At 36.4% G+C, this 19,735-nt stretch overlaps 1 protein-coding gene across 3 annotated transcripts in view; it reads left to right on the forward strand.

Annotated features, from left to right (window-relative positions):
- Positions 1-19,735, forward strand: part of fgf14 (fibroblast growth factor 14) — a 132,188-nt gene that overhangs the window by 13,816 nt on the left and 98,637 nt on the right. Inside the window, exons 1-2 of one of the 3 annotated variants that reach the window (XM_084421474.1) lie at positions 1,792-1,916; positions 5,082-5,107. The exons of 1 other annotated variant lie outside the window; for it this stretch is intronic. In XM_084421474.1, coding sequence (XP_084277600.1) covers positions 5,101-5,107 — 7 coding nt within the window. In that variant the 5' untranslated portion in view covers positions 1,792-1,916; positions 5,082-5,100. Of the gene's footprint in view, positions 1-1,729; positions 1,917-5,081; positions 5,108-19,735 lie in introns of those variants that run through there. One more of the 3 variants, XM_084421472.1, reaches the window with a different exon arrangement.

The following is a 19,735-nucleotide window of genomic DNA, read 5'->3' on the forward strand; positions in this document are numbered from 1 at the left end:
TATTTAGAGGACTGTTAGTGTTTACTCATCTGCCCTAGGGCTAATTGAATACATTCGCTTATAATGATGCTTTCGAACAGAGGGGGGACAATAGAGAGGAGGAGGAGACAGTTGGAAAATGATTGAAGGTGACATTGAGCTTTTAAAGAACACCAACTTGAATGTTTTTCCATGTCAGAAGGCAAAAGACCATAGTAATTGAATAAGAAGGTGCAATGACAATTTGCAAGCAACAGGCTCCTAAAAATAGTGTGTAATTGGATATAATTAGTCTACATAATAAATCTCCTTGGTTTAAAGTGCCCCAATTATGCTTTTTTTTGGATATTACCTTTCCTGCAGTGTGTAATATAGCTGTTTGTTCAAAGGTCTGCAAAGTTTCTAAGATCAAAATGCACATGGATTTATTGTCTCCAAAATGAAACAACAAACTCTGAACCGAGTCGTCAGGAAATCCAGTCTTACTTCCTGCACGGACCAAATTTGCGTAATGCCTTGCGTAATGCCAAACAACGTCTACATGCCGAGAAGACACTGTTTTCTGTGCAAATCCACATTGCATGCACTTCTAAAGTATGAGGACTTGGACATGAATTGATGTGGTAAAAGCAACACCATTGTTACTGTTCGTAGTGCATACAAGTGCTGAAGAAGCCTCCAGAGCTGAAATTCAATAATAGGTGTTTTTTTTTTTTTTTTTTTTTTTACTGTGCTGTAAGTGGTAGACCAATCACAACAGACTGGGCCATCTGACCAATCAGAGCAGAGTAGGCTCTTGGAAAAAAGGGTTTTAGAGAGAGCAAATCCTTTATCAAACAGTGTCAGACACTGTGAGAAAAGAGGTGATGCTGCAATGTATGTTATAAGAAAATTAAAGTTTTTTTTTTTTTTTACCTTGGATGCATGTAAACCTGTTATAGGAGACCTCCAAAACAAACTTAGAAACCTTTTAAAATAGCCTAATAAGAGCACTTTAACTTCTGGTACTATCAGGAATTTTGAAACTGTAGTTGTAGAAGTAAATTAAAATGATTAAGATATAGGTTATTAAGGTGTAAATTGGAATCTTTTCTAACAAAATATAGACCCCTATTTTCTTTAGAGGAACATCACAGAACAATGTTTAATCAATATATAAAACAGTGTTTTTCAAATCAGGATATTATTGTGAGAAATTAATTTCATAATGATGTTCTTGCCCTCTCTGTCAGTATATTGACACCAAATGTTTCTCATTAAAAGCAAAGGGGTTATCGACCACATCGCTATAAAGATTCAGGCCTCTTTGGTGTCTACATAGTGACTTGTAGGACTATTATTCAAGCGGTAGTATTTGACGCATTGGGATTGAGAACGGGTTGAAGAATATTGTACTCAGAATGTACAAGCTGACCTTGTCAATAAGAGATCTGCTGGGAACATGAAGGCCTCCTTCTGAACCCTGTAACTTTTTGTTTTGTTGTAACTACAACATTTAGGGACTTCTCAAAACAACACTAACATTTGTATATACAGCTCTCGTGTTTTGCAGCACTGTACATGCGTTATGTTTCCATGGTGAGACTGCTATTACTGGAAATTGGCATCATGGTCTGTCCTGACCTGTAAGAACAATATCAGGCACAACATAATATCTAAGTGATAGAGATGTGCTGTACTGGTAACACTTGACATTTCTCAAAGGTTATCATTATTCAACAGCATATCAGTGCTTCTAGTGGTAACCAGTGCCACATAGCATCTGCTTACCTCTGAAGAGGCCATAAGAGCATGGGTAGCATTCACAAGTTCACTGCTGGCTGTTCAGCTCAATGGTGAAGGTTGGTTGATGTTGAGAAGCTGGAAAATGGAAACCTCAGGTTTAATCGAGATTTTTGAGAGACGCATACGCAGTGCAATCAAACTTGATGTGAAGGGTAAGTGCAAGCTGAAGTGCCTGATATTTTGTGTTGCTACTGACAGCTCTGTTTCGTCTATTAGTGCCCTCACTGTTACAAGTCATAATGCAATTTAGACTAGTCAAAATTTCAATCCGATATCTGTTATAGAATTTGACATCGACTATATCAGTTATTGGGTTAATTATTAGCTACCAATTACATCTTCAACAGTATAATTAGATTACTGAACTGATTACTCTCTCTAAAAAGTATTGCATTACTTATTTCTAATTGCTTTCTAAGTCCCTTGTCAACCTCGACCAGAACAATTCTATATATATATATATATATCATTTTTCTACAGTAAATAAAGTATTTAGTGCAATTTACAGAAAAATTATAGAAAAAAATAAGAGTAATCCACTACTTTTACTCTTTGAAGTGTAAGGAAAGTAAATTACAGTTATTAATTACTTAGTAATGCATTACACCCAATGCTGTCTATAATGCAATTTTAATGCTATAATTCCAGGTCAACAGATGCATTATTCAATTTTGACTAGTAAAAATTCCAGGCTCACATATCCAGAATTCAACACTCAAAAAATACTTAAGCCTGTTTTTAAGGTTTACGAATTTCAATTTTTTTTATGTATATATCGAAAAGTAAAAATCAATGGAACTCATATGTAGGCATATTATTGGGAAAAATTCACAAAAAATATTTATATCTAAAAAATATTTATATAATAATCCTTACATATTATTCAAAACATTTTGTATAAATCAAGGGAATTAACCATTTCAGTTCATATGATTTGTATTAATAAATTTGAACTTTTATATACAGTATAGATACACTGTAAAAAATGTCTAACCCTCCCAAATCAAAAATTTAAAGTGACCGATAACATCTAAATTTTTCAATTGGCCCAAGTGAAATTCTTGTTGCAATAGTCTGTTAACATTGGCTCAATGAGAAATAATACGTCAGACTAATTGAAAAATGTTGCCGTTATCGGTCACTTGAAATTTTTGACTTGGGGATGTAATTTTTTTTTACAGTGTAGATAGATAGATAGATAGATAGATAGATAGATAGATAGATAGATATACATACACACTTTTTTGTACGTTTTTAAAAAGTTTTTAAACGTTTTTATTTGTAAACATTTTTATTACTTAGCTCTACAGTTGCAATTTTATTAAAATCAGGATGTCTGCTACTCATTATCTGGTATCATTACTAGTAAAATCATAATTATGATTACAAATTTGTTGTTTTATTAGTTGTTGCTCTTAGTAGTTTTTATCGTATAATAGTTTCTAGTAAATTTTTTTTTGTCAAAATGACGTTTTTAGTAGTAATATTGTGTATAATATAATATAGTGTTATATTTTATTAGTACATATTGAAAACGAAAATTATTATGAATTGGTTTTCTTAGTAGTTGAACTTGCATTTTTACTTGTTGAAATAACATTTGAATTACGACAGAATGTTTTTAAAAAACAAAACAAAACAAATAACAAAGGTACAATACTGGACTTTAAAGGGAACGAACAAACAAACAATATATAATCAAATGAGCAACAGCCTTCAAAATACTGTAAAACTAATTTGCAGAAACTCTGCTCTTGAGAACTGCTTTAAGTCAGAGAGACAGTGTAATGTCTGCCGAATATCACACACCACAGCAGATATGCTGATCTTGCACGATTAAAATTTCAGAATCCGCAAACAAAATCTGCCACCCCCTCCTCTCTCTCTCTCTCTCTCTCTCTCTCTCTCTCTCTCTCTCTCTCTCTCTCACACACAAGGGCCAGGGACTGCGTGCAAAGGCATGAGTGATTTGAGCAGAACTCTCTTCATTTTCCTCTTCCTCTCACTGCATGGTTGTAAATAAACATTGAATCAAAGTGTAAATCATGTGCAGTCAGTCACATAAAAATATCGGGGAAGACAGCTATCTATAGCTATTGCCAGACAGATAAAACTAATCGCTGCATTGCAGATAATAAAACTGGAAGGTCAAGTTTGTATCTTATCATTACTTTTTCTTTTTTTTTTTGTTGGGGAAATGATTTGATTATGCATTCATGACATCTGGCATCCCCTCACAGCCCCCTCACCTGTCTGGAGTGTGAGATGAGTGAGTCTCATTAGAGGAGCTGGTGAGAGAAGGGCAGACCCCGGTGCTGCAGGGCTGCAAGGCTGCCAGCTCTCTGGACACTCTTATCTCTGAACCTACTGTTACTCAGTCTGATCCAGCCATTGGCCGTTTTGCTGCTCTTCAAGGCCATATACTCTCTGCAAAGTTGATGTTTGTTCTTTGGTCAATTAAACAATTCGAAATAGTGGAGCTTCGATTTCCCTTATAGAAATATAAGAGACTCGAGTTTGGTTAAGTTATAGAAATATATTGGATCCTTTAGGTTTATACTGTCACTCTGAGTCTGCAGCCTATCTTATAGTTTCATTCACACACTCACACGTGTCCCACAAATAACTCTCTTTATCCACAAGCATACATGTACATGCTTGACATGGGAATGTTTTTATAATCAGGTGGCACTCAACAGACTCGAGTCTCTCTCGCTGGGCACTTAGATGGCCATTCCAGAGGTCTGGATCACAGCATTACAGTAATTCATCCAGCCATTTCAATTTCAGCTTTCTCCGAGTCCCTCACACAATGTGGTCGCTTTAGAAGTCATTGAATATAGTGCATGAGTCCAATGGACCACATTTATGATACTTTTAATGTGTTTTTGCCATTTTTAGAGCTTATTGACTGATTGTTCAAGCTACAGCCCCAAGCCTAACTCGAAAATCTATAGTTGTTCCAAATGTTGATGCAGAAAATATCCTATGTCCATGATTTCATTTCACATATCAGTCAGTATGTCACATTAACATCAAACGAGGAGGTGTTCTCTGTCTGGACTACAAGAGCCCAAGAGGACAGTCTTATGTAGCCCATGCAAGAACAGCCATAGCACTTGCTTATTAGTCCTTCTCTATTTAAAGTACCTTATTAAAGTCAAATTTACCCTATTTACTTAATGCACATTCCTGGTCTAATTCTGAATTATTCATTGGTGCTTGTGGTGCCAAAGGAAAAAAAAATGTTTGCCGCTTTTTTAATCAAAATGTAATAACTTGTTCTTTCCTTGAAATGATTTTCCTTTCCTTTTCAGCTCATGTCACATATAGGCCATGCGAGGTAATGTTAACTTATTGCCAAATAGCTATTTAGCAACCATTCTAACAAACTTAGCATTTGGTCTGGCTCCATTGTGGTACCTGTATGTAACACCCACTTTTCATTATCCAATCATTTAACCAATTATTCACATACAATCTCACATGGTATTATGTCCAATTTAATGTATACATTATTTGTAAAAAAGTTGCTGCCTTAAATTTTTAAGTAGAATCCACTTAGATGTATAAGTCATTTCAACTTAAATTACATTAAACTGACTTAAAAAAATTAGTTGAATCTTTTATAACTAACCAAAGATTGTCTCAAAAATGCATTTTGAAATCGCTGGTGTTTCTGATGTCACAAACTACCTTGTAACCAATCACGTCAACGTGTGATCCTCAACGAGTGGGTCTCTGAGCTGGTGCAAGTGAGTGGAGGGGGGGCTAATTTGCATATTCATAGAACATTCAAGCTATTTAATTTTGATAAAATTATTGACTACAGGGGGACATTAACTTATTTTGATGAGTTAAATCATTGTACATTTTTTTACAATGTATCTACTTGGTTCAAACTAGGATGACCACCCGTCCCGCTTTGCGTTGTACCGCACAGCATTTTCACCCCTTGTCCCGCACGTCGCATATTGAGAATATGTCCCGCATTTTCATTGGTCTATTGGTTTTTAATACTCATATTAACCCTTAAACAGGCAAGAGTAGAAAATGATAAGCAACAAATAATTTCATGTCATTTTTTATATCATCTGGACTTAAGTAAATCATATCCAAAAGAATTTTTAAAAAATGTTATGTATTTTGGATTTTATGAGTTGTGACTCCCAGATCACATTGCCTGTTTAGGGTATAAAAAAAGGACCAAATCTATAACTGTAACTGCCATTGCATGTTTAAAACAATTATATCCTATACTTCAACTCATATAATGTTGACATATAATCATTGGAAAGCTTACAAACTCAAGATTCAGCATGTGAAAACCGTTTTGAAATTGGACATTGCGTTACCATAAAAATGGTAAAATAAATTTGGTAAAATGGTAAAAAAATTTGGATTTAGGTCAGGCTGACTAATTGATCACAGATAACTTGAAGCAAATCATGTGACCAGCATACTCAAGACAGACAGGCTGTATCAGTTTAACCTGTACATTTTATAATTTGTACAAAAAAACCCTCCTCATAATACAAAGATTGTTACAAAAATGAATACAAAGTTAATCTCTTTTTTATACCCAAAAGTGGCAATGTGACTCAGGTGTAACATATATTTAAAAACGTGCTAAATAACAACATGAACAACATTTTTATAAATTGTCTTTTTCAGCACCTTAAGACAATGTTCATAATTAATGTTAGCAGTGTTAGTATTATTTTTTCAAAAGAAAAGTAAGTTTAATATATATTTACTTATCTCAAAATCTGAATGTCCTGCACCACTGGCAGCCATGTTGGATTTAGGTCAGGCTGACTAATTAATCACAAATTTTTTTAAACAAATCATGTGACTAGCATACTCAAGACAGACCAGGCTGTGATAAATGATAATAGGATTTGATGAAAAAAATCATTCTTACGCCCCAAAAAAGACGACAAAAACTATGTTACACCCAGATCACATTGCCAGTTTTAGGGTTAAAGGGATACTCCACTTTTTTCGGAAATATGCTCATTTTACATCTCCCCCAGAGTTAAACAGATGAGTTTTACCGTTTTAGAATCCATTCAGCCGAACTCCGGGTCTGACGGTACCACTTTTAGCATAGCTTAGCACAGATCATTGATTCTGATTAGTCCAGTAGCATTTCTTTCAAAATGACCAAAGAGTTTCAATATTTTTCCTATTTAAAACTTGACTCTTCTGTAGTTAAACCGTGTACTAAGATCGACGGAAAATGAAAAGTTGCGATTTTCTAAGCCTATATGGCTAGGAACTACTCTCATTCCAGCGTAATAATCAAGGAACTGTGCGGCTGTACCATGGGTGCAGCAGGCGTAATGATATGACGCAGCGCCTGAAAATAGTCCCCAGCTCGGTAACTTCTTCCAACGTGACCGGGACTAAGTTTGTCTAACCTATTAGACCTATTTTCAGGCGCTGCGTCATATCATTACGCCTGCTGCACTCATGGTACAGCCACACAGTTCCTTGATTATTACGCCGGAATGAGAGTAGTTCCTAGCCATATAGGCTTAGAAAATCGCAACTTTTCATTTTCCGTCGATCTTAGTACACGGTTTAACTACAGAAGAGTCAAGTTTTAAATAGGAAAAATATTGAAACTCTTTGGTCATTTTGAAAGAAATGCTACTGGACTCATCAGAATCAATGATCTGTGCTAAGCTATGCTAAAAGTGGTACCGTCAGACCCGGAGTTCGGCTGAATGGATTCTAAAACGGTAAAACTCATCTGTTTAACTCTGGGGGAGATGTAAAATGAGCATATTTCCGAAAAAAGTGGAGTATCCCTTTAAGAAAACGTGCATGCGTTATTTTGCCTTTTTAAGAAAGCATTTCATTTATTCTTTTTGCGGTGTAGTTTTTCACCTATATTTAACAGCGCTTCATCAGAAGTACAAACACAACAGCCTTTTTTAAATCCTATCCAATGTTTGAAAAGAAAGGAGTAAACACGGTCACTAGTAGGTTGTGACAGCTGTCAATCAAAATGTGGACCGGTGATTCGTTCCATGTGTTTCCTGTCAGAAAACAAATGGATAATTCGGTCAATTAAAATGAACTTAATTGTTAAATAACTAAATAATTAATAATTAATTAAATTAAACTATTTAATTTAACAGAATTGATCAACTTGTTGCCTGCTGTGGTTGTTTTAATTCACATACCTTCTAAAAATATGAAGGTTTTTGGTTTAATATATTCTTAATATATAAGACTATCAATGATCTAATTTCATGTTGTTTTATATTTTCATATATGTTCATTGTTTATTTTGTTGGATTTTAATTGGATTTGGTCAGACCTGTTTATAAAATAGTTATCTGCATGATGCCTGCTGCCTTTGGGCTCAGTGATGTTGAATTTAAATGACATGTCAAATAAAGACATGTTATGTTACATTGATGTAGGCTAATGGTGTTTTCTGGAAGGTACTAAAGAACAAATCATTTTTATCAGCTGAAAGGCAGAATTCAAATGTTTTTATTAAGTTAGACATTATATAATAAAAAATAAAAAAACGAACAAAAAAGTCCATCTTTAAAGATAATCAGTCTGAAGGGTGCAGAAACACAGGGGTGGTTTATGTTTTAGTGTTGGTAAAATGTCCCACATTGTCCCACACAAACTTATAATCGTCCCACATTTGGGTTTGTTTGATGGTGGTCACCCTACTCTAGTTCAAACTCTAAACAAGTGCTGATGTGCTGAATGACGCTTTACGATTTAGAGCATGAAGGTCTCCTTAAACAAACATTGTCCTTACAACTGGAAATAGTGATTTAAAAAAAAAAAAATTAGGAGCATGTTACTCCTCTCCCATGACTATGGCACACATGAAAAGGGAAGTTAGAAAGTCAGATTGGCATTGCGCTGCGTAAAGCACGTTTAACAAACATAAGATAGGTCGTCACACCTACACCTCCTCCATCTATCTTGGTCGTGATGTGTGAAAAGCCTCATAATAATGGCCATCTAAATATAGTTATCTCTTTCAGAGGTGGCATAGCAACAGAGTTGGGATCCGTTGTCTAAAGAAACTGAACTTCAGTACTGCCTTTTGAAATCTGTTTGAATAGAGTGATCTTGACTCACCGTCTTTGTCTTGTTTAGATGTTATATTATAAGGAGTTATGTAAAACGCTGTGAAAGAATGGATGCGTCTTTGTTTCTGTAAAGTTGCTTGGTGTGTTGATAAAAGAAGACTGAATTTTGGACCCTATACCTCTCTTAAAGTCAACATGAAGTGGTAATCACAACCCATTGTAGGCTACTACTTTTATGCGATCTTATGTGGTGTAACTGGGTGTTGAGCAAAAGATTTTAAAAATGTGAATTCTAATGAAAAAGTTGTAGATACAGAGACAGAGAATATAGGTGAAAAATATATAGACTAAAACTAACAAAAAAAAGTAAACAAACTTCATACAGTACGTACATCCCCACTAACAGTTTTCAGTATAACATATACTGTACTGCTGCCATTAAACTTAGGAAAATAACATCGTTTCTGCACTCTCACGCCTATTTAGAAAGTTAATTGGATACTTTTGACTGTTTATTTGTGCTGAGATTTACTTTGCTTTTGGCTTCCAGTCAGCAGTATTGTCTCAGATCTTCACTTTATTTCCCTCTCATCCCAAGTCACAATTGCTGTCTTTCTCACAGAGGAATCTGTGCACGATTAGTCACAACATTATAAGTCTGCAACGTCTCAACATTGGTGTCTCATTTATAATGATGTATTATTCTAAATCAAATCGCAGCAGTTAATGACATGTCACACTGGCCTCATGAGGGGGTCTGCTTCTCTGGCAGGTAAAGGCGTTGTGCTGTACAACACAATATATATATATATATATATAAATTTGGAACTTTCTCAAGGGCTTTTGTCTTCGGTTAAAGGTTGGAGCTTTAAAACAGAGTAATTATCATCTTTGACATTCTCTCGCACAGGCATTTAACCTGTTGCACTGACTGACTTTCCCACTGGGGAACTTATGTAGAAATTGTTTTAATGTCTTCCATGAGTGGGCTAAGCTGCTGCTACATGATTCATCATTCATTTTAGGAACGGCAAGAAAAAGGCAAAGAGGAGGATAGTGAGGAATAATGTGGAAAAGATCAGTTTTGAACACTGATTTGATGAGACTGTCTATTTGCCGGTGCTGTGAGTTACTGCCTAGTTTGGGGTCACAGCTGACAACTGTCAAAGGGATAGTTCATCTTCTCAATCTTAGAGTTGGCTATCGAGACCTGGTTCTTATTAAGAACTGGCTCATGTTTTTTTTTTCCTTTTTCTTTTTCAAGTACTGGATCCAAACGATTTTCATATCCATTAAAGGAATAGTTCACTCAAAAATGAATGTTCTGTCATCATTTACTCACCCTCAAGTTGTCTCAAACCTGTATGAATTCCTTTCTTCTGCTGAACACAAAAGAAGATGTTTTGAAGAATGTCTGTAACCAAACAGTTGATGTACCCCATTGACTTCCATAGTATTTTTTTTCCTACTATGTAAGTCAATGGGGTACATCAACTGTCTGGTTACCAACATTCTTTAAAATATCTTCTTTTGTGTTCAGCAGAAGAAAGAAATTCATACAGGTTTACTTGAGGGTGAGTAAATTATGACAGAATTTTATTTTTGAAGTTGATTATTCCTTTAAGTTACATTAATGGTTCTTCCAAAATCAATGTGATCCAATTCATGAAAGAATGACTATGACTCTTATGGACCTGTTCTTGAATCAGTCCAAAAGACTCACAAATCAGTGTCAGACTTGAGTAATCAGTTTGAATTGATCTGTCTCACTCATTCACTGAATCTAAACTCCAAATGTTTCTTCATGTCAAAACGAACCAAACAACATTTTAACAGGAAATGAATATAAATAAGCTGAGTTGATGATTGCAGAATTTGGGTTAACTATCCCTTTAAACATTTAACACCAGTCATTTCAGTGCCACTTTATGCCAAATTCTGTATCTCAAAGTAATGTGCACTATACATAGCTATCGGTTAGAGGTAGAGAGTGAGACAGACAGAGTGACATGTTAAGTCAACTGATGGGTCAGTGTTTGAAAGAGAACATCTAACAGATAAAAGAATGACATGAAAAAGAAGACAGAGGGGGGTTTTGTTCAAAGTTCCGGATCAATGAACCAGCCTGCAACATTTTCACCACTAATGTCTTTATAGCTCAGAGGACTGGTAGCCCTAAATGTGCAAAAACGTAAAATGTCACTGATATATCCAGGGTGAGATTCCTATAAAAAAGCCTGACTTATGCAAAGTCTTATGCAATATTCACATAACCCTGCGGGTAATGTGAAAGTAAGGAACCATTCATTTGTGAAATGACTGTAAAGGCTAATAAATTACCTCTATAAGTTATCATCTATTATTACTGTAATTCACTGATTTCATTTATACAAAGGAAGCCAGCTGGTCTCACGGGACTGTGGGCAGTGCTTTAAGTTGCCGCATCCATTATTCCCCTCTGGAGATTCAAAAGTGATCGTTTTACCCAACGCAGCAGCATTTCCTATAGAAGGCTCAAGTAAGGGGTCTGAAAGTAATTAAGTTACCAGTCTGGACATTGTTAGGTTGACTAAGCACATGCTGAAACAGCAGCTCCCATTGCACCAAGATTTCCCACCAAAAAGTGGCATTACATTTCTTTAACTTTACATAGGCTGCACTTTTCGAAAGTTTAGTTCACAAGACTCATTAATTATTAGTTGTGCTCTGCTTTCTAGCAAGTGTCACCATCGTTCATACTTGGGGTTGTGAGTTTATGGATTAACTTAAAAAGTTAGTAACCTGGTTGCCTTAAAATGTTGAGTTCATTGAAATTGAAGGAGATTGGATTAATCAACATAAACTCAAAATATTATGTTATCTGAACCACATAAACTAAGTTAATTTAACAATTTTTTTTTAAATAATCAGGAAATAAAAAAAAATTCTTTACAGTGTATATTAAATGTGACACTTTTAATATTCCCCCCAACAGGGTATAGCGTACAGGGTTTAGTTCATCACTGCCTCATAATTGTGCCTCAAAAACACTTTAGTAACCCCATAGCAATGCCCTGGCAACCAACTATCATCATGGAGCTTTGTAGTGATTTTCATGATTTTCAGATATAATGGTCAGTTATTAACTCTGAAAAATAATATTTCTATATGTATATTTTTTTAATCTGGAAAATATTTACTTTGTATTACAGTTTTACTGAAGTAGGTTAGGGTTAGGGTTAGGGTCTGAATTGCTAAAACCATCACTCACTTTCTCAAAATCTTAAACACAAAACCAAATTTTCAAGCCACATTCACAGAACCTCTGGCTCTTCTGGCAAAATCAAACTATTGCCTCAAAATCATTTTATCCCTGCTCAAATTAAAACAATGCCTTCAGATCATACACACAACGAGTCAAAATTATAAACACTACAGATCATTCATTAGACACTACATCAAAAAATGGAGAACAAAAAATCCAAAGCATGCAGTTACAGGAAAAAAAAAGTATATTGTAACAAAGTAAACAAATTTTGCACTTACGTAAAAAAGTATAGTAATGACAACTTACAGTAGTAAGGTGAATAAATGCAAGTATAGTATTGTACTGAATATTGAATACCACTTGCATACTGTGAAAATACAGTGACCCAACTGCAAAAGCCAAAAAGGTTACAGTAAAAAACTCTAAATGAAAAGCATGTTACAGTAAAGTACACTCAGAAGAGTTGTGCAACTGCAGAATCAAGGTCAGTGAGAGAGATTGATTCTGCTTCAGCATCATGTCTTCATGTTGGTCCGGCCGGAGGAGTTTCTCCACATCACAGACAATGTCATATCTGCAGGCAAAGGGAAAAACCCTAAAGCCAGATCAACATTCTCCACACCTGCTCTTCCTCACCCTCATCCTCTTCCTGCTTGTTCACCTCCTCTTACTCATCCTCTTCCTTCTCTCCCTCTTATATTGTTTCCATTCATTGTTGGTATCAACATTCAGTGCGACATTTTAAAAATTTTGGGACTCTGAACTGACTTGTATTATGTACAGTTGGTTTGGTCACATCATTAGAAATAAGTGTGAACAATTTTGAGTCGTTGTGTGTAAACGATGACAACTGTGTTGCAGTTGTGTTTAACTTTCGCCTGCCTGTGTTTAGCATTTTGAAACATAAGTGCATCACAGTGCAAAATGTGTTTTAGTGAGTGAGAATGTGTTTAGAGCTTTGAAAAAAGACTGCATGAGATTTGCAAACAGTGTTTTAACTACATGAACTTATTTAATGTTTTACAGAAAGAGTGATTTATTCGACATATTGGTTTAGACTATTGAGAATTTGGCTCAGAGAGTGGGGTTTAGTGTTTTAGCAATTCAGAAAAACTAAATTGACACTGAGGGCCCTATTTTAACGATCTGAAACGCAAGTGGCAAAGCGCAAAGCGCAAGTAACTTTGTGGGCGGGTCTTGGCGCTGTTGCTATTTTCCCGGCGGGATAAATGACTCTTGCGCCTGGCGCAACCCCCTAAAAGGGGTTGGTCTGAAGTAGCTTCATTATTCATAGGTGTGGTTTGGGCGTAACGTGAAATAAACCAATCAGAGCGACATCTCACATTCCCTTTAAGAGCAGGCGCGCTTGTTCTAAAGCGGATTCCTATTATAACGGCGGATTTGCCAGGCGCACGACAGGAGCGGTTCAAGGCCGAGGAGACCGACGTTCTCGTCAGGGACGTTGGGGATGGAGAAACACACCCAAATTAACTTCGGTTAAACAGGCGTATGATAATTTGGGTAAATGTGTAGCTAGATGTATGCTTTTATAATAAAATGTCTATCTATCTATCTATCTATCTATCTATCTATCTATCTATCTATCTATCTATCTATCTATCTATCTATCTATCTATCTATCTATCTATCTATCTATCTATCTATCTATCTATCTATCTATCGTAATAATGTATGATTTGCAAAAATAACTGCTGCGTCTGTGTGTAGATGAGAGAATCAAAGTGTATGCGCGTTGTGCACACGCTACATTGATTAAGGCCAAGCATGCGCCCTTAAAATAGCATATGAATAACATGCGCAACGCGCCACTGACTTTAAACTGTTTTTTTTTCGGTCAGTGGCGCAATTGTTTTCTAAACCTGTAAAATAGCATGAGGGAACGTTTGCGCCGGAACACGCCTCCTCTTTGCGCTGAACCGCCCCGGGGAGCGCAAGTGTATTTCTTAGTTAACCGACGTGCATCTGTGGAGGGAAAAGTCCGCTTTGCGCGGGTGCAAAATAGGAATGATAGGCTACATGCGTCGGTGTACAAAGTCAATTGCGCTGGGTGCAAGATAGGGCCCTGAATCTATTCCTACCTGATTTACAATCAGTATTTAGAAAGCATACATTTATTTATTGTTATTTTATACATTTTGTTTTCTCATTTGTTTGCTCCTTTTTTTTTTTTTTTGCTCGCATTGTGTGTCTGGTGATTTACACTTACAGATCAGCGAAAACATTTTTCACGCATATGAAATGAAACCTGAGCTAAATGTGCTGTGGGATACTCCTCAGGAGAATGGTGATTCAGTGATACAGATTGAATTTATTTATTGAATGTGTCCATTACTTTAAACACTTTTATTTACATGTGGTAGCTGGTAAAGCCCACAAGCACACACAGCACTATTCACTGTGGTGTAATATTCTCGTGTCAAATGTCAGCGTATTTACAGAGGACTGCTCTACTGGCTTTAAAAGAGGGGGAAATCTGTTTGTGGCTAGATGTGCTTCCTCTCAATCTATCGGCCTGTATCAATTTTCCCTGCCAGGGCAACATCTCAGCACTGGACCGGCCCGGAAAGGCAGGTGTCAGTAGAACCCGATCCCCTCGGGGAGTATAGACCTGTGATTCTGCGTGCCAGTGTGTTGTTGAATCTCTTAAGATGACCTCTCTCTGTCCTTCAGCAGTTCTGAGTGGATAGAAAGTTGAGGGAATGAGACAAGAAGGGGGGAAAAAAACCTCTTATCGCTCAGAAACCGAATCCTTTGATGACACTGACAAATGGATGTTAGGGGTATGCATGGATCTCTGGCAAAGGGAAGAGGAAGGGAAAGTTTGGCAAAAAGGATGGACAAGTCAGACAGCGTTATTGATCGATCTTGAAGTCAAGTCAAGCTCAATGGACAGCATTTGAGATATAATGTTTATTATGAGTTTCCGGAAAAAAGTTAAAGGTTACAGTGCAAAATTTTGGACGATTTAACAGCAGAAATGTGAACCATGTAATTTTATTAAAGCACTTACATTAATTCTTCTGTTAAAATGTCTTCTGTGTTATTTGAGCTGTAATCACATTCTGTTCTTGTCATTTGATATATTTAGGTGTTACATTGTCATGGCAATAAAGTTGTACAATTAGATATAACTTTAAAAAGAAAATGTTAATTTAGTTAGCCTATTTAAATCATGTTAACACTGTACATGTTTTACATTTTAATTATAAAATAGAAAATTTTAATGTTTACGAATTGGCCTCATTCAGTTCCATTCCTCAATGTAACCCGGAATTCTTTATTATTATTATTATAATTTTTGTTGTTGTTGTTGTGGTAATTAACATTATACCACAAGTGCTGTTGATTGAGCTTAACATGTATAAACCATAAATATTTATATAAAGGCACAGCATGCCCGTTAAAAAAAAAAACTGAATTATGAATATTTTGGCATAAGAAAACCTGACTAACATAATAAGTGTACCTCAATGGAAAACAAAACAAAGCAAAAAATATATGATGTGACAAAAGTATTGTTCCGTGCATCTGTTTCAAAAATTGAAATCCTAAGATTTGCGTAATTGGAATGTGGGACTGCTATTAGAATGCTGTTTGTGTATGGACACTGTCTAATTATGGAGAAACTCCAGCGTGTCCTTGAAGTACATGACTGCTGAGGTGGCTGTAGTTTGCTGCAGTGGTGACTTAAGAGGAGATCAGGGGTCAGTTTTGTTGTTGGATTCCTTGATTCACGCAGCCTCTTATTTGATTACCCTCCTGAAGCCAGGCAGGAGTGTTGATGGTGCAAACAGGTAAGGGTAACAGGCAAGGACACTTACCTGAGGGCTATGAAGCAAATAGTTATTTCAAATATTTTTTTCAAGATGCATTTTGTTCTACAGCTTTATTTAAAACATGTAGTCATAAAAGAAATAACCGCCTTGGTTTCTTTTTTTCTTTTTTTTTGAGTAATGCGATTGCTCATGTAGATGAATAAATATGATTCTAGGATTTGGCAAAGTTTGTGTTGGAAATTGAGAAACTAGGTCAACAGTATTTTAACAGTAGTAGGCCTGAGTAGTGTTATATTTGCGGTTCTTTGAAAAATGTTATAATGTTAGCAAGAGAAAGAGGACACAATCACCCTAATGGTTTTTAGATACCTCTGTTGGTGCAACAGCTGTTAAAAAAGTGCTAAAAACATATCAACAATGAATAAGTCCCCAGTATGCAAACATACGTTACAGATGTCCCATCTGGAAAGCATTGAACGTTTTTTTTTTTTGTGTACAACAATCTCATAAATATCTTAAAGTGCCCCTATTATGCTTTTTCAAATAGTATATTTAATGTAGTGTGTAATATAACTGTTTGTGACTGTAAAGATCTGCAAAGTTTTAAAGATCGAAGTGCACGACAAATTAAGTTATTGTATCCTAAAAGAAAAGAACTGCCTAAACGAGTTTTCAGCTATTCACTTCCTGTTAGTAAAGGGTGTTTGGTTGCTCACATGCCCTGTAAGCGGTAGGCCAATCACAACAGACTGAGCCGTCTGACCAATCAGAGCAGAGTATGCTCTCGGGTAGAAAGGGTTTAGAGAGACTGAATCTTCGAACAAACTGTTTTCAGACTTTTTGAGAAATTAGGTGATGTGCAATGTATATTATGAGAAAATAATATTAATTTATTGTAGGAGACTAAATTCAGGAGCCTTTAAAACAGCATAAATAATAGCAATTTAAAGTACTAATTTTTAAATCATAAAGGATCTGGTGAATGTCAATCTTAACATCTTTCTGCACATTCTGTAGCAGATGTCTCTGCTATTAGGATATATATACTGTATGAAAGCTAATAAACAAACCTCATTGGAAGATGTTATGGCACCTCTGTACGCAAGCATGATATATCCAAGCAAGGTCACATATGTCACATCGAGAGTTAATGATTGTAATGATGGGATTGCTACTCAGCCTTACTCATTTCAGTGAGTCAGTCACTTCTAGGTTCAGCCATGTGTGTGTGTCTGCAGAGCACTGGGACTGTGTTTTTGATTGTGCCTTAACTGCATTATGAATCCATAAATGTCATATCCCTCCAGCAGTATGGTCTGTGTTGGTTATTGAGAACTAGTTTCTTCCTTCTTTCATATCTGTAAGATTTTCATGGCCAGGAGATGTGTTCCTTCTGTATGGATGGATATTATTGCAAGAGAAATTGTTCTTTAAACTATAAATCATTTTATAATGCACACAAGATGTTATTTAGATGGGTAAGAAGAATAAATGAGTCTCAGTCTTCAGTGTTCAGTCTTCAGTAACATTCCAGTCTGTATTCATAATATGTTCTTCAGTAAAAAGCTACTGTAGTGTTCTTTTCTACAAGTAGCATTATAGCATGACAAAATGCTAGTAATGCTAAGATTTGTGGTCGCGTTGTGTTCCGCACAAAATTGTTGAGGCAATAATTAAATGTTTTCATCTCATTTTTGTTATTGCACTGGAAAGTCCAATTCGTTTTAGCGAGTTGATTCCTTTGCATGAGTCATGTAAATAAACCAATTCAAAAAGAAATGGGAATATCTGAGATCCTCCAAAAGCATTTTATAGCAGAGCATTTAGATAAACACTGCTATGTTGTTGCTGTTGTTGTTTTTTTGTAAATGTATCTGTTCATGTACAGAAAAAGTAGAGAGAAGTAATATTCTGATTAAATTATAAATGATCTGAATTAGTAAACTATTATAGTAATATGTTTCCTCTGAAACAAGATCATGTGCAATGATTATCTGTTACCTTCTCCAAACATAAATCTATGAATTTTAAATAGGACTGGACTGCATTAAATTAGTCTTTTTAAATGCAGTAAAAAAAAAAGTCTATAAAAAGGCCACAACATTAACAATTCATTGACTCGGTTTAAAAAAGTAGTATTTGTGTAATTCATGACAGATTTGTTTGAGCAGAAATGATATTACTTATTCATACATTGGATGTCATGGAAATTCATCACTGGCAATTACAGTTTGCTTAAAAAATGCCTCGAAATGCTCCTAACCAGCAGCTTTTCAGTTTTGGCTCCGGTGTAGTGCTGCATCCCACGTTCAGGGTTTGGCTTCCTGGCTGGATCAAGTGAATGCTCATGTAAGCAATCTTTTGGCCAGGAACGCTGCATTCATTTTTAAGGGTTATTTTCGATTACTCTGAGACTTCGGCTGCCGCCCGATCCACTATGCACCGGCCCCTTACGGTCCCTCCTGCAGGTGGTGAGCCCACGGGAGGGCGGCCCCACGTCACTCCTTCGGGCTGCCCCATGGGGGGAGGCCCGGCCACCAGGCGCTCGCATGCGAACCCCAACCCCGGGCCTGGCTCCAGGGTGGGGCCCATGCCTAGGACACGCTAGAGGGATTATGTCTCCCGGGCTGGCCTGGGAACACTTCGGTATTCCCCCGGAACAGCTGGAGGAAGTGTCTAGGGAGAGGTTAGTCTGGGCGTCTCTGCTTAGACTGCTGCCCCCGCGACCCGGCCCCGGATAAGCGGAAGAAGGTTGATCAATTTATGCAGCCTAACATTCATTTAACTGATTTGAATATTATGCACATAATGTGTTATGTGTATGCCAGGTTAAAGAGATGTTTTTTAGTCTAGATTTAAATTGACAGAGTGTGTCTGCCTCCCGAACAATGCTAGGAAGACTATTCCAGAGTTTGGGTGCTAAATAGGAACACAGTAAATATGAATGATGCTATTCATATTTTAAATGAAAGCAACCAGGTTTGGTTTTCCTGGGGAAAAACAAAACCATAGCACAGGGAGAACATGTCCTCCTGCTTGATGCCAACTTTTCCCAAACGTTATCCAAATGAGGCATTAGGGCTATCAGTACTATTATCTCCTGCATGCACATAAGCGCTTATCTCCCCGGTTCATCTCTCTGCTGTAGCCCATGGGTAGTGCTTGGCGTGGTGTGTATCGTGTGTGGCCGCTGTAGAAATGCTGACTTGCTGGAAATGTCTGGCTGTGATAGATGGCTCTTTGAGATCTGTTCGCAGGCCAAATCCCTGAGAGAACAGCTTCATACCTTTGCCATGCTCTACAGGCGGCCATGCTGGTGTTGATCTCCACTGGCCCACAGCTGAGGGCCTCACTCTCCACAGCACACTGATAATTGGCTCTTTAATTGTCTTCAACCTGGCAAGTCCAGGCATGTTGTACGCACATGCTGGTGAAATAGAGCTGTTATTTTAACCTCATTCAAATCTTTCAAAGAGGTGAGAAAGATGAATATTGAATATAATTGATATGATGAACTGTTGCTCCAGAATAGTAAATAATTATTCATGCACGCTTACATTGAATTGAATTTTGTTATCCATCCATCCATACTTTTTAGCTTGGCACCATTTACTTTAATTGTATGAAAAAAAAATTTGTCATTCTGCTCAACAGAAAAATAAAAAAGACAAGAGGGTGAGAAAATAAACAGAATTTTATTTTTTTTGGTGAACTTTCCCTTTTAAAAGCAGAATAGCATTTGAGCAGTGAAGTAATTTTTCAAGTTTTATTGTCTATAAATAGCTGGTCAGCATGTGTTTTTATTGCACTACTGACAGCTTGTGATTTAAATATGTAATCAAGGATTGCTGTAG

The sequence above is a fragment of the Rutilus rutilus genome, assembly GCF_951802725.1.
Source record: "Rutilus rutilus genome assembly, chromosome: 10".
NCBI lineage: Eukaryota > Metazoa > Chordata > Actinopteri > Cypriniformes > Leuciscidae > Rutilus > Rutilus rutilus.